At 50.0% G+C, this 15,174-nt stretch overlaps 1 protein-coding gene across 1 annotated transcript in view; it reads right to left on the reverse strand.

Moving 5' to 3' along the window:
• Positions 1–268: 268 nt before the first annotated feature.
• Masp1 (mannan binding lectin serine peptidase 1) overlaps positions 269–15,174 on the reverse strand; it is a 68,262-nt gene continuing 53,356 nt past the window's right edge. The window contains exons 11-16 of the mRNA XM_004640889.2: positions 10,529–10,666; positions 7,560–7,673; positions 6,730–6,915; positions 4,981–5,048; positions 3,189–3,288; positions 269–2,809 (exon numbers count right to left, since the gene is read on the reverse strand). Of these exons, the coding sequence (XP_004640946.1) occupies positions 2,619–2,809; positions 3,189–3,288; positions 4,981–5,048; positions 6,730–6,915; positions 7,560–7,673; positions 10,529–10,666 (797 nt within the window). The 3' untranslated portion in view covers positions 269–2,618. The remainder of the gene's footprint in view (positions 2,810–3,188; positions 3,289–4,980; positions 5,049–6,729; positions 6,916–7,559; positions 7,674–10,528; positions 10,667–15,174) is intronic.

Raw genomic sequence — 15,174 nt, forward strand, 5'->3', positions numbered from 1 at the left:
CCAATTTGAGTGCTGAAAACATTGATATTATGGATTCTTTGGATGATTTATAAGAATAATAGCACAGAGTATTTAAACAGAATAGACCTTAAAAATCCTAAGACAGGCTTTTGTATCTATGACATAAATATCCCATCACAATCTCTGTCTTCTTCATGGTACAGTGATCCTAATCAAATAGAGCAGAACCTTGAAACACGAAAACAACTCATCGGAATCACCATTGCATGCAAAAACATATAAACCAAACAAGGATCTTTGACTCAATGCAGATGTTTATTAGAAGAAATGTGTCATTTCCCACAAGAAGAGCGGCTTCTGTTGCTAATGAAATCCAGGCACGATCATTAGTGCTAATAACAGGATTCACAGTATGAAATTATAGCTTTAGTTATACAAACTATACTCTAAGGAGGTAAATTTTGATTGCACCGAAGTGAATTCTGATTAAGAGCAACATGTTTTAAAGCTGGAATGGGCTGCGTTTGGAGGTAGTGAGCTTCTCATCACCAGAGGCATCCAGGCGGTCATAGAGGTAGACAAGGAATCCACATAGACACCTCTGCTTGTGCAACTCTGAGAGACTTGGGCAGAGCAGGAGCTGCCCATCTCACCAATGCTTGCAGATCAAAGGCAAGTGAGGGTCTGCAGCTCATCACTTTCTCAGAGTATAAATGAAATTGCAATTGGGAAAAAGCAGACTAAACTGTGCTCAGCCGGAAGTTGCTATCTGCATAGAAATCCTGCGACTGCTTCCACCCCCATTTAATATTCTAGACTTGAAGGAGAAAGGCTCTTTTTAAAAAGATTTTTTTGCTAAGGCCAGAGCACCTGTCTCCTGGATGGGTCATTTTCACTGGAAGAGCTGGTGTAACCTGAGGAAGCTTAGATTTACCTTTACTCTTGCTTTCTCTCCATCGGGAAGGCCTGCCTCTGTGTCATCTGTGGAAACACCCACCCTGAGCATGGATATGTTTCCAGAAAATCTTTCTGATATTGCCTGCCCAACTCCTCCATACTATAATGGCCTGTCTTCTACCCTGTGCCTCTTCTAAACAAAGCGCTTGGTAAGGTCCCTTCCCATGCGCTGTGGACAGCTAGGCACTTTCATAGCTCCTTCTAGCAGCTCCTGGAAGGTGTGAAGCACACTCCCCTCACCTCTGCAACCCCAAGAGCATTAGGCAGCACAGCCTGGACCCTGGGGTGAAGCCAGGCAGTGACAAATGGGAAGGTATGGTGTCGTGGAATGCCTTGCAAGCAGTCTTAAAACTCTGCATCACATTTTTTCTTTGGTGTTTAAAATAGAGCACTGGCTTGCTTAATAAATATTTGATGAAGTTGGGCCTTTTTGTCATCTCCACTTTAGGAACTAAAAAGCAGGCTATGCAGAGGTAGACTTTCTCCTGGCACTAGGTCAGGCTATGAATTGCTGTCTCTAAGTGCTTGGCAGGGTGTCTAATGCCCACAGATTCTCAATTCCCATGAGCTTTCCCTTTTAGTAATACACTCAGGACAACCTAGAAACTGCATCCCTGAGCAAGAGGTAATGTCCCCCAAGAAAAGAAATTCTGCTAGAAAAGGAGACAGGGACTTGGGGCTGCTGATCTCCTGAAATCTTCTGAACTTTTGAGGGGATGAAGTCGCCAGCAGCTCCTCGAGAAAGAAAGTGTTCTTGGGTGGAAGAGGCATCCTGCTGGGGATAGGACTCAGGAAGGATATTCTGCGTGCGAATCAGGAAAGACCCATAGGCTGTGTGTTGTTCAGACTGAGTCCTTCGGGACGAGGGTGGGGAGGGTGGGGCGGGGGGTTACAGGACAGAAGCCAAAGCCACATTTTGTTTGCACCAGAGCTTTTTTGAACTTAGTACAATTTTTGCCTTAGGGTTACATTACTTCCCATTTATGTAAGGGAAAATATGGTTTCTTTGGATCTGGGATTGTCAGAGCTGGGAGTGCCCTTCAAGATGAGAAAAAGGAACCTTCCTGGGCCCCATGGCAAGCTGGGGACAGAGCCGATTCTAGCATCAGGCTTGAGTCCCAGTCTGCTGTCTCTGTCTCCAGTCACCCTTACAATTTGGTACCTACTTAAAGTGCATAATTATATTGCTGTGGGCCGGACCACAGGACCAGGAGTCTCACATGTTTCACCTTTTTATGGAGGGAGGAGTAAGGGTCACAGGAAGGGGATGGACAGAGGGCGATGAGTTATCCCTGGGAGTTTGTAAGAGAACTTTGTCCCCTGCCACGTCACATTGCTTGAGCACACAGGCCACGCACAGGCCTACGTGCTGTGGATGTCCGCATTCACTCCACCCGCAGCAGACTGTTAAGAGGTAGGGAAGGCGTGCCATTTGCATCCCAGGGGCAAAGAAACGGTTCAAAAATTGAAACCAGCGGCCCAGCATCACAAAGATCCTATGGACCGAGGCTGGACTCGGCCTTGGCTTCTGGCCCCTCTGGTACTCTGCCTCCTTGCAGAGGGAAAAGCTACAGAAATGCTCAGTAGTAGGTGGGCTGGAGGGTGGGGTACGAGGTGGGGAGAGGGCAGAACGGCTGCTTCCCCGATGCCCCTTCTCTGCACGGCCTGACCGCGCGAGTGGCGCTGGGCTGAGGACTCGCTCAGTGCTTCATCCCGGTGATGTTCTGGATCCAGCCCTTGTGGTGGTAGATACTGGAATACACTCCATAGCGGTCCTTCTGCCCGCAGCCTTCGCCCCAGGACACAGTGCCCACCAGGTACCACTCGCCTCTCTCTCTATCCAGGGTCACCATGGGGCCTCCAGAGTCGCCCGCACAGGCGTCCTTCCCCCCTGGATGAAAAGAAGAGGAGATGAAAGCGTGCCCTTCCCCAGACCAAATCCGAAGGATTCTCCTTCCCCACGTCTGGTTTGTAGTTCAGAGATCAGACACCAGAGGGCACAGCAGACCATGCGACCCGGGCCGGGCTCTGAGTTTGCGCACTCTGGCCTCTCCAGAGCGCAGATTTCAGGAAGCGCTGGTTTAGCAGAAGATTGGGACAAACTCTCCACACTCTGCTTTCCGATGCATCTTATCTAGGGGAATCTGACCCTCGGAATCTGACCGCCACCCCGCCAGCAGCCTGCCAGGACAGGACATCTCCAGCCCTCTAGGGCTGGTTACCCCGGGCCCCATCCGGGCCTCAGATTCTGTGTCAGCTCCTTGTCTCACCTTCCTTCTCCCCGGCGCAGATCATGTCCTTGGTCACCTTCCTCTTTAGTGGGGCGTAGGCCTCCTTGCAGGTGCGGTGGTCAACAAGAGGGATTTCGATCTGAAACACAACAGCCTGGCTGAGGATCCCTGTTCTTCCAGATCCTGGATCTACTCTACGCTCAGGCTCAAGAGCAGTTGAAGGGAGAACCGAGAACACCATGTCTCTTACAGTTTCTATTATGAGCTTGCTGCCCAACCTTGCACAAGTCACTTTCAAGGAACAAGTAACTCTGGGGCTCTGATTTCTCAGCTGCAAAATGGGGATGACAATACTCCCCTACCACATGCACTTTTTTGAGTATGACCATGTGCATACAAGCCATGGTGGTCAGCCTGTTTTGTCCCACCCCTGCTGTGGGACCTGCAGTTCTAGGACTCCCAGCATGCCACTTAATCACTGCTTCTCAGATGTCTGAGACTCGGTCTCCTCACTGAGCAATGGAAGTCATAATATTTAGTCCCTAAGCCATGTGGAGTTCTACAGAGAAGAAATGCATGATCCAGTGTTCTGTAAATTACAGGCCTAGAGAGTTTTTAGGGTAAGCATTTGGCTGCATTATTGTCTCATTGCAGGGTGGGCTTCTACACACTGAGACTGTGTCTCACTCGCTCTGCCTTTTATAACTTGGACCGTACATTGCTACCTAAAAGGGATTATGATTATTGTTTTCTTGATTTGACATGAAGGTTAATATTGGAATATTTGGAATAAGAGGGATCGGATGATTTTCATTCAGCTGAACCAAGAACTGACTGGACCATGTGCCTCAAACATGTAGCCTCCTCTTGTGAGGAGGGACCAAAAGCTCTTGAGGTTCTCCTTGGGCCTTGGCTTCCTTGGAGAGGTAGAGAGGAACCACATCATAAGGGGCTTGCCCTGGGGCTCTGTCAGGTCTCAGACTAAGCTGTAGTCATCAATCAGATGTCATCTAAGTGTTGCCTTTGTGAGGAAGCGATCTCGAGCCCCCAAGGGAGACCTGAGCTTCTCCCGCACCACCTTTAGCCCATCCATAGCATCTGTCTAAGCCCAAGAGGCCAGGAGCCAGATCCATCCATTCATGCCCCTGCTCTCCAAGCGGTACACAGGAGACAAGAGAGACATGTGGGCACTCACAGATGAAGAGATGAATGGCGGTGGGAATTCTAAAATTTTATCATACATTAACATAATGTGTGTTGAAAGATTTAGAAATTGCCTGCACCATGGAACCTGGCAATGCCACAGCGAAATGGTGCTTAGAGGACATCGAGAATTGCCTCTCACTAAAGTTAGAATTGACTCTAACTTTGCAGACCATACACTCTGGTCTAGAGAGGGCTTGTTTTGACAACTCTGCAAAGAAGTAGAAGCCAGGACTTGAAAACATGCCTTGCTGTTCTGAACGCAGTGTTCATTTCTTGAATGACAGGAAAGCGAGCTTCTACGTGCAATAGTCAGGTTTAATTCTGCAAGCATTGTGGTTCTCAAGAGCGGGCCTGGTCTTGTCTAACTGGTATGTAGTCCTCGTTGTATAGAATGAATCACAAGGCTCGAGGGCATCCAGACCTGCTGCACTGGGGAGAGTTTCCATTAGCCAAGGGCTTAGTAATCTGCAGACACTGATGGCTGTTTAGCAGCCATGAGCGTACAGCAAACAAATCAAGCTTTCCTGGTGCAAGGTTCCACTGAGCCTGGGAAATGGGCCTGGGCCCTGGCACACCTCCCACCACCCTTGCCCATGCCTCTGCATCCCTGACTGTGGAACATCACCTCCATGAGAGTCTCCGGGAACCTGTGCAAGAACTGCTTCCCCCAGCCGCTGACGATGACCATGGCTCCTGGAGGACAGAAGACGCCTTAAGTGCTGAGAGACAGTCTGTGGGTGTGGGGAGGTTCGCGCTCCTCTTTCCGTGGAAGGAGGACTGGGTTGGCTGCCCCAGAGAAAGGTGGAAAGATGGGGAGGAAGGTGGGAAGGGCTTCTGGCTTGCAGGTGAACTGCCCCAGAGCAGGGCACCGGATTCTACGTCTGCACTGCCTTTGTTTGTCTATTCTGCCTAGCCTTTGTGGAAGTGGTAACCCATCTTTCTAGTTTGCTGCTGAATCTCCATGCCTGTAATGGTGCTGGTGTATAGGTGCTCAGTTAATAATCATGAATGAATGAATAAAAAGCCCAGCCGACTCAGCAATGTCCTGGGGTATTAGCAAGCCCTCTCTGCTCTTCTCCCCCTCTTATTGTCTTTCTACTCAGAAAACAAGGAAGTATTCTGGGCCTGGTGTTCTCTCACACCTCTTCCAGCTCTGACACTCTAGCAACTGAGGCAATTGGTAAATCCAGGGACATTGGAAATTGGCTGGATGCTGAGAGAACAATTGCCTTCTTATTTGAAAAGGAGCCTGTATACTTAACAAAGCACTGGGCTTAAATCTGTTGTGATTTCCTGTGCTGGCACTCAGTTTTTCCATCTGTGGAGTGGAGCAATAATACCACCTTGCAGGGCTTTCATGAGTAGCAAACAAGTTCATGAATGGGAAGCAACTGGTCCAAAGTAAGTCTATGACCTTCAGTGAATTGAGTGTAGCTATATCTCTACATTTCCTGATGGCTCAATTTCTCTAAACACTTCTCAGATCCATTTAAGCAATTGTTTATGTCTCTGAGTTGTAGGAAGAGAATTATACTATGGCTTTTGAATGAGAAGGAAGCCAGTTGGCATGCACTGAGCTCTTCCTCAGTGTCGGCAAGGTGTCATTTCTATTTTCTATTTTAAATATCAAAGCCGCCCCAAGGAATATTACCTCCCATTTAGAAGAAAGGGGATTGAAGCTCAATTAGTTGAAGTAACATCCTCAAGTTCTCTCAAGTAGGAAATGCCTGCAGTGGATTCGAACCTGCACCGGTTAGTAAGCTGTTGTCCCTCAGGTTGAGACATACTCTCCTGTATCCTGTTTTGTGGTGCTGAGGTACAGAGCTGGTATGGAAGTCCTTGGGGTTCACTCAGTCCCTGAAAGCAGGGTGGTTTCCAGCCTGGTTCTGGCCTTCCACGGCCATGGTGGCAGCTTGTCTTGCTGGATCTGTAGCGCTCTGGCCACTTCTGTGGAGGCCTGAGTTCTGGCTTTCAGGGGTGGCTGTTTCAAGTTAGTGGGTTCTGTGATCACAGTCTCGTACTTTCACTCCCCCATGCCTGGAGGGGGTGGCTTCTTACTGCAGGCATCTCCACAGCTCTGCACCCCCTTGCACGTTCCTAGCCAGCCTGTACTCTATGCTGCACTGTCCCCTGAGGTCAGCAGTCCACACTCACTTTCCTGTCTGGACTCTTGCTCCTGCCTGTTCGCTACGTGTGTGGTGCTGCTTGTGCAACTCGGAACCAGCTGTGACTTAGCTCTTCTGTCATGGAGGAGGGAATCATGCAGACCCCATTGGCTGACTCAGTGGGCACCAGGACCTCCCCGGGGGTGCTAGACTCCATACTAAGGCTCCTGCTGTTCCCCCAGGTGGGATGAGGGGCTGAGGATAGGTACCTTCCTGTGAGGGCCCCTCAGGCAGGCAGATGGGCATCACGAAGTTGTTCAGTGTTGGGCTCTCTGACAGCTCCACTAGAGCCACGTCATTCTCAAATGTGCTGGGGTTGTACAGAGGGTGGAGGATGATCTGCCTGACATGGAGGTGCTGTTCATCTGCATCTGACTGGTGCCTCCAGTGCTTGCCTGGGCCAGGAGAGGCAGGAGAGGAATGGGAAAATGGAGGATAAGGCCGCACCTCACTTCCTGTCTGCTGCTGGTCCCATCCCGCACCTGCTGCTGCCCCCACTCCTTCATGGCCCTTCACCCAGCGACGCCCCCGCCTGCTGGCAATGTGCCATGTATTCTCATAGGCTCCCCCACGGCCTTTCTTTATGAGCCACCCATTGCCTTAGGAATGCTTCCTCTTCTCTCTGTTGCCCTGGCAAAGCCTGGCAGGTGCCTTTCAGCGCCTGGGCAACATATCACTCTGTGAAGCTGTGAAGCTGGGTCTCCACTTAGCCTTCTCTCCCCTGTGACACCCCCCCCCCCCGACGACACTTTATCTGCCACTCTCCTAGAGAGCTTTCTGCTTCCTACCATATGACAGAGGGCTCTGCACTTGTATCTCATTCTTTTATTAGCCGTATGCTCCTGGAGGGCAGGAGCTTGGTCTTGACTGTACCGTGTCCCTAGATCCTGACTGAGTATTGGCAGGTGAGCAGATGCTAAACTGAGTTGGATCAGGTGGCTGTCTCGAATGTGTAAAGGACAACCATGGCAAATGGCCACCGTGGACCTTCCTTTCTGGAACTGCAGAGGCTGCAGCAGTCAGCTCATCCCTCACTCACCCAGGATGATTTTGAAATCCGAAGGGTGGAGTAGGTGGAGGATGTGGAGTAGTAGGCCCTCAGTGTCCACAGGATGGTGGAGGCAGTGAGCAGCAGTCACGAGCCACTTGAGGCCTGGAGGACAGAAGCTATGCATGTCTGCCATGTCCAGCCTCTTCTGCCTCCCGCTGGGGATCTTCAGACCATGCCAAGGCCCTTCTCAAGGCCCTGAAAATGCCCGCATCCCCCTACCGCCTTTCACGGCCCTATGTCAGACTCTGATGCAACACTAATCTGAAGACCAGCAGTGCTTTCAGCTGTCCATCTCAACCCAGCCAGAGCTGAACATTTTAAAGAAGGCTTCAGGGTTTCCTTAAGCCCACAGTGTGGGTCAGAGTGAGACTCAAGATGGGTGAATGAAGGCTGCATTCGCCACTGGCCTCTTGGTCTTGTTCCTCAAGCTGTGATCCCTGCGCTCCCAGTGTAAGCATCACCCGTGATGCCTCAGAAACAGACTCGCAAGCCCACCTCAGACCACACTAGAGCTCGCACCTGAGCTAGAGCCCTGCACGAGTCTGTGCACATTGGAGTCTGGCCAGTGCTCAGCGGAATGGTCGGTAACTAGCGGCACAGCCGCACGGGGGCGTGAACTAGAAAGCAGTCGGCAGGACTTAGGTTTCTCAGGGAAGGTGCAGGCACAGACGGGCCTTAAAAGTCCCTTCAGGTGATTCTGGGGCTGCTGGGGTTGAGCAACGAGGCTCAGGTGGAGACCTCTCCTTTATAGCCACGGACCCAAAGGCCCACAGAGAGCAGTGTGGCACAGTGTTCAGCCTGCTGTGCTCGTGGCCCAGCTGTCTCCCCACCCCCACCCTCACCTCAGAGTATGTCTCTGCCCTTTGTTTAACACAGAATCAGGCCTCTGGCCATCCATTTAGTGGACAGACGGCTGATCCATAAGTAGCTGGGCCTAGGGCTTACAGGGAGAGGCAAGGGTGCCAGGTGAAAGTTCAGAGTCAAAAGCAGAGGGGCTTCTCTGGGGCAAGCCAGGCTCCACCTAGAAACAGCTGCGTGCTCAGGCCCCCAGGTCTAGACAGAGCTCCACGCAGTGCCATGTGCTGGCCATGCACAAGCTGGAGGGTAGACTGCCCCGGTGGGCAGCTTGGGAGTGTCTGGTTTGCAGCAGGGATCTGGGCCGCTGACGTGAGCCAGGGCTGTGCTGGCCAGAGCAGCCTCTGTGCCTCGTAGCTCCAGCCAGCCTCAGCACAGACCTGAGCTGCTGCTTGGCCACTTTCTTGACGCCCCCCCATTCTTTCTAGGTTGTACTACCTTTACTTCTTCCATCTTTTCTCCTTCCATGGGAAGAAAGAGCTCATAGAACAAGAGCTGTGGGAGGGTAAAGCTTAGCTGGGGACACAAGAAAGTTTCAGCCAACTGCCAAACATAAGTCACAGGGAATAATAGCATGCCACAAAACACTGATGCTTTAAGAATATGAATTTAAGTGAAATCACTGGGTGCCTAATCCATTTCTTCTACTCAGCTCCCAAACAAACTGAGAATGTCTGCTGAAGCAGCCCCGCCTCCCTTCCTCTCTCCCTCCCTCCTTTCTCCTCCCTCCCTCCCTCCCTCCCTCCCTCTCTTCCTCTCTCCCTTCTGCTCTTCCTCTCCATCTCTCTGCCTTTCTTCAGTCTCTCTACATAGGCTTCCTCCCTCTTTTCCTTCTTTTCTGATTTCTCCTGTCCCTTGCGTCTCTTATGTTCTACCAGTCTGTCTTTACCCCATTCCACTGTCTCTTTAGTTTTTGTCTTATTCACTCTTCGGTTTTCTTTGATTTTCTATCTCTCTCTCGTTGATCTGTCTCTTTGTTTCCTCTTTCTTGCCATCCCTTCCCCTCTGTTTACCTCTTTTCTCTGCTCTTTCTTGCTCCTGTCCCCTGCCATCTCCCCACTGACGGCCGTCAGCCCTGCCTAGCTGTACCTCCCTCCCATAACATCTTTACTCTTACCCTGACTCTTGCAAGGCTTCAGGACCTGAGCCCATTCCTCGTGGCTCTATGGGAACACAGGGCTCACGTGTCCCATTGGCCACTGTGGCTATCACTGACTCCTCAGCTGCACCCCTAGCCCTGTGCCTTTCTTGTGGCCTGGAGATGTCCACGCTCACCACAGTCTGGAGGAGGGCATGGCTGAGGGAGAAGCAGGGCCAGCAGCTGGGAGCTTCCCGCAGACAGATAGAAAGATCTAGGACTGTTTTCTCTTTGAGGGGCTCAGATGGAAACCAGCCTGGGTCTCCAGATTTTTGTTTTCTCACAATGCCAGAGCTCAAATAATCCTGAAGTCACATGCATCGGGGCCAAACTAAGGCAGAGAGCACACCAGCTACACTTTTCCCATCTTTGCTCCCGTGCCGACCTGTGCTTAGTCTGCAACCAAACTGACAATCTTGCGTTCCAGCGTTCTGGATCTTCTTCCTTATTTTTGTCCCTGAGGTTCTGTTCTTAATCTGCCACTAATGCCTCTCCCACCATTGCACTGCTGGCCTCCAGATTCCCTCCTTTTGGGTCACGCTGCACCTAGAAAGAACTTTCTAGAATATGCCTCTACATCTGCAGCAGTGTCCAGGATAAGGTCTTAATTCCTAAGCATGGTGTTCAGATCTACCTTTGCTGACTATGCTTTCCCTGACTTTCCAGAGCTTCCTGGTTCTCCCGCAGCCCTGGCCACCTGCCCCGTGTTGTGATCTGCACTGGGCATGCTAATTCTGACTGAGCCCTTCAGGAAGCATTTGATGCCTGAAGGAATCAACAAGAGCACACGGTTCCCGGTTCCAGCTAAGGGCTCTCTTTTCCACAGCATGCTTCTGGGCGCTGATGCTGTTGAGAGCAGTGATTCTCAGCTAAGAGACCTTGGTCAGTCTCTCAAAGTCCAGGCTCTTACCTTCCACCTTGTCCTCCCAAGTCCAACACTTTCACCTCTCCTCCTTCTCCTCACCTAGCAGGGCACCTCCACAGAAGGGCACATCAGTGGGGTGTGACAGCATGGCAATCCAGGGAGTGGTGCCCTTCTCAGCTGGGCGTCCATTGAAGATTCGGGCCATTTGCTTCCGGTGAATCTTGGGTAAACCACACACTGCAGCCAAGGAAGGAAGCACAGGTCACTTTGGACTCCTTTGTGCTGGCTGCCAGGTCTACCGGCTCATCACTCTGCCTGCAGCATCTGTTACTTCTGATCTCCTGGCATCTGTTGCCCCTTCCAATAATCACATACGGATTTTTCTTGGGGCTCCCACTTTCCTCATGGCTGGTGTAAGCAGCCAGAGACGAGCTGACCTCATCTGTGGTTGCAGGGATGTGGAAGTGATTTATCAAAGCCTTGGGCCTTCTGGTCACAGCCACTGCTCAGAGCTGGGATGTGACCTTGGCCATGGCAAGAAAAGGCTGGTGTGCAAATTATGTTAGAGAAAGAGAGAGTCATTCTCTCCTGGGTTGCTAAGTGGTTGGTCATGAGCCCGGATCTGCTAATGATCACTTCATAGAGTTCTGCTGAGTGTACTGCTGCTGGTCAGGGGACAGTGGGACTATGGGCAAGGCCAGAAGTGCAAGAAGCTGTGTCTGATGTATGACTCTTTTGGTCTAAGCATCCTGAAGCCTTGGATCTTTAGTTTCTGTGGATCTCTCTCTCTCTCTCTCTCTCTCTCTCTCTCTCTCTCTCTCTCTCTCTCTCTCCCTTCCCTTTAGGCTGCTTATGTTGAAATTCTGTCACTTAAAGTGGAGATGTCTGGTCTAATAATGAAACCTTTTACGCAACTTACAGAAGTCTCTTTGACCCCACAATAAAAGTATATCAGCTCTGCTATTTTTCCATTTACCTGGATACACACACACACACACACACACACACACACACACACACACACACAGGTGAGTAGCCCTCTGTGACTAGACAATCTACTATTCTTGTACAGCTAAGAAACTTAGGCCTAGAGTAAGGAATAGATTTTCTAGAAGCTATTCCATCAATTAGTGGCAAAACTAGAATTCTGGACCTCCTGGCTCTCCACTCCGGGCTTGTCTACCTTAACCAGCACCATTGACTCTTCACTTTGTGACTTTCTGGGGCACTGAAATCACAAGCCCCACATGTGAGCAGTTTCTAGTGATCACCAAGTTGGACAAAACCACAGATAAATGTGCTGCATGCTGGACCACGTCCTAAGCATCTCTAAGCATTGTTCTATGTACTGTCAGCCTCCTGGCCCAAACTAATGTCCTGTGTCTGTTCCCAGCAAAGTCTTTGGGTCCTTGCTGGGAACTCCTTGGCCAACCTCTTCCTGTAAATGTTCTTCGCTTCAAGGCTAACTACATGTTCTGAATGTCCTTACTTCCATGGCTTAATGACCTGGCCTTAGGACTTCTTACCCATCCTTTGTATTTCTATCATACTTCTAAAGATGGTCAAGCTTTTCATGTAAGACATCGACTTCTACACCCCAGTTCCCTTTCATTCTAAAGCCTCTCCCCCTTCCACCCAGGACAGCTGCTGCAAAGAGGAGTGTGCAGTGCACAGCCGGCTTCACACTCTTCCTCATGCCTTGGAGATAGATTTAGGGAAAGAAAGTATCATGTTCTGCACACAGGAAGAATGCACTGGCCATTTGAATATCTAATAGAACTACGCTTATCGATGACTCTGGGGTCCTAAATGAAACTTCCACAGTGATATTTATGTGTATGAGAGGGCAGCGCTCTTGATACGTTCTACATCTTTAGCAATTCTCCTTGCCCTATGGTTCCTCAACTACTGAAGCTGGAGTATGTATCATTTTAAGTGAAAGACAGACACGTTTTAGCTTTTGAAAGAGTAACACAGAATGCAAGGTCTGGAAACATTTTAAGGGTTATGATTGTAGTAAGAATAAAAGATGTACAGGTATTCAAGAACTGGACATATAATATTTACTATAAGCTCTATAGAAAGAGGGGTGTAAGGGCAGTTTCCTGCCTTTGACATAGTTGAAAGGCTTTTGAAAGTAGAGTGGAAGGAGAAAGGGAGGAAAAGGATATTCAAGAAGAAGGGATAGATAACTATGAAAGACTGAAACACAGGCAGCATCCTGCTTCCTGAATACTCCCTCAGAGATGGCAGGGCTGCCCTGGGTCCTGCTCCCAAAGATGTTTGCAGGGGAGGCCTTCACCCTGAGCTGCTGTATGCTATTGATTCCTTTGTCCTGCTTACAGTTTGGATCTAGAGTATTCCTCCAAAGCCTCTTGTGTTCATGGAGGAGCTCTGGGAGGGTGACTGGATCCTGGGGGACATGGATGACTCACTGTCAGGAGGTGAGTTCTGGTTGGAAGAGGCGGGCCACTGTGGGCGTGAGTTGGAAGGGTTCCTCTGCCTTCCCAAGCCCTCCCTTCACTCTGCTTCCTGGCCACCATGAGGTGAGCGGCTTTCTTCCCCAGGCCCTGCGTCCATGCCTCTTCTGCCTGGCAGCCAGCCAACTAGGGACTGAAACCTCAACAAACTGTGAAGCCAAATCATCTTCTCTTTCTCTGTGTTGTAGGTGTGGGTGATCAAGACAACCCCCTTGACCTGTATTTCCTCCTTGGCTTCTAGGCACTGCAATTCTTTTCAGGGATCCAGCTCTTGCTATTCTGCTTATCTCTCTTTCTCTCTTTTGTGGGTCTTCCCTTTTCTTCATGATTTCTATGATGGTATCTGCCCTGCCCACCTTCTGGGTTCTCCTTTTTCCGTCCATTCCCAGGAGATGATGATACGCAGTATCCTCCCAGGCCATATCCCACCTCCCTGCTAATGAATTTCATGTCACTGTCTTTGAACCTACCCTTTCTTCTGAAATCCACTATTCCTTACTGCCAAGTGTGTTTCATAAAATTTTCTAACTCAGCGAAGCTAAACCCTGTCCTTTAGACTTCACCAGTCCTCTGCCCTTGTTATGTATACCCCTGTTGACATCTGCACCCACCATGTCCTGATTGCCTCCCTTTTCTTCAGCTAAACAGGTGACAAATCACTAGAAGAAGCAGGGCAAAACATTGTCCCCACTCCATGTCAAAATAAACTCTCCCTAGAACCTAAGCATCTTTGGATGTCACAATATAAAGTTCATGCATCATGGTCCACCAAGACCCAAGCCAAAACCCAAGGGCAAACCATGAGTGCATCCCGGAGGAGCTCTCACTCTCAGCAAATTTTGGCACCTTTTGTTTTTTTTTTTAAATATTTATTTTTATTTATTACATTTATTTATTGTGTGTGTGTGTGTGTGTGGCCAGCTCAGCCCACCAGGGGGCGGGTCTGGCTAGCATGTGGTGCTGGGGATCGAACCGCGGTCCCTGTGCTTTGCCAAGCTTGTTTCAAGTAGGTGCTTTAGACCACTGAGCCATCTCTCCAGCCCTTTGGCACCTTTTGTACCCTGACGCTGGTACTGTCTTTAGAGAAGCTCTTGGCCAAGCTCTGCTGAACACAGCGCACAAAGGATTTGAGCTGCGTCTGCCTCATGTGTCTACACTCCTGCAGCACTAGGTCTCAAAAGTTGTCTCTGCCTCTCACCATGATGGTGGCAATGGCTTCCCAGTGGCTCTCCTAAACTCAGTCTCTAACCTGTCCCCTTTTTCTGTCATACCACCCAGCCTGGGATCTGCCCAGCCCAGACATTTCTAAGAGTGAGACCCAGAGATCTGCCCTTTTAACAGGTCCAGTTGGGATGGGCCTAGCATACCTCCAAACTTGGAGAACTGCTGGTTACAAGACAGTGTCTAGAGCACAGTGTTTAAGATTCCTCCTGCTCCCCTACTGCTCTCTGCCTCCATCCCAGTCATGGCCTGGTCTCTCAGCTTGATGCCTTTGCTCACGATGTCCCTCCCCTCCCCTCTCCTTTTGCATCCTGTGAAGCCAATGAAAAGACATTCTGACCCCTCCATAATGTAAAACCACGCTTCCCTTGAGTTCCCAGGGCACCTAAGTCTTGCTTCCTCTTTTGCCATTCAACTCATTCCAGTGATGCAAGGCCTATGTGCACATGACCATGTCTTTGGGCTAATCTGAGCTCATGGGATCAAAAAGTCTCATATGGCAGACAGTTAAAGAAAGGTACAGCCCCTAAGAAGGTGACTTGCCAGTATGCATTGTTCCCCTCATTTCCTCCTACTGGGGACACCCAGGTACAGAGAACTGCTCTGCAACAGAGGGGAGGCTCACTTTGTGAAGGGAACACAGTCTTTTCAAAGGCCAAAACAAATGACTGCCCTTCAGTTGCAGTAACCACACTGCCAGACCAAGGGTGCTGGTTATTTACAGAGGGTTTATTTCCATTTTAGAGCCCTGACAGGAGAAACAGAATGCAGAGGCCAGGCACAGAGCAGCAAAGCATGTGGTATTAGATATACACCATACAGCATACTCTACGTAACCCTTCAGAGATAAGGAGTGCATTTTAGTGAACCCACTGGAGGAGCAGGCACTTCTCATTGTTCTCTTGGAATCCCTCTCCAGGGCTGCTTTGGCTGCCTTTGTCTGAAGGAGGATGCCAGGATGGAGTGTTCCGGGGAGAAAGAGGATCCCAGGATGGAGTGTTCCGGGGAGAAGGAGGTCCCTGGGATGGAGTGTTCCAGAGGGAA

This window comes from Octodon degus, unplaced genomic scaffold (assembly GCF_000260255.1).
Source record: "Octodon degus isolate 3935 unplaced genomic scaffold, OctDeg1.0 scaffold00128, whole genome shotgun sequence".
In the NCBI taxonomy this organism is placed as follows: domain Eukaryota; kingdom Metazoa; phylum Chordata; class Mammalia; order Rodentia; family Octodontidae; genus Octodon; species Octodon degus.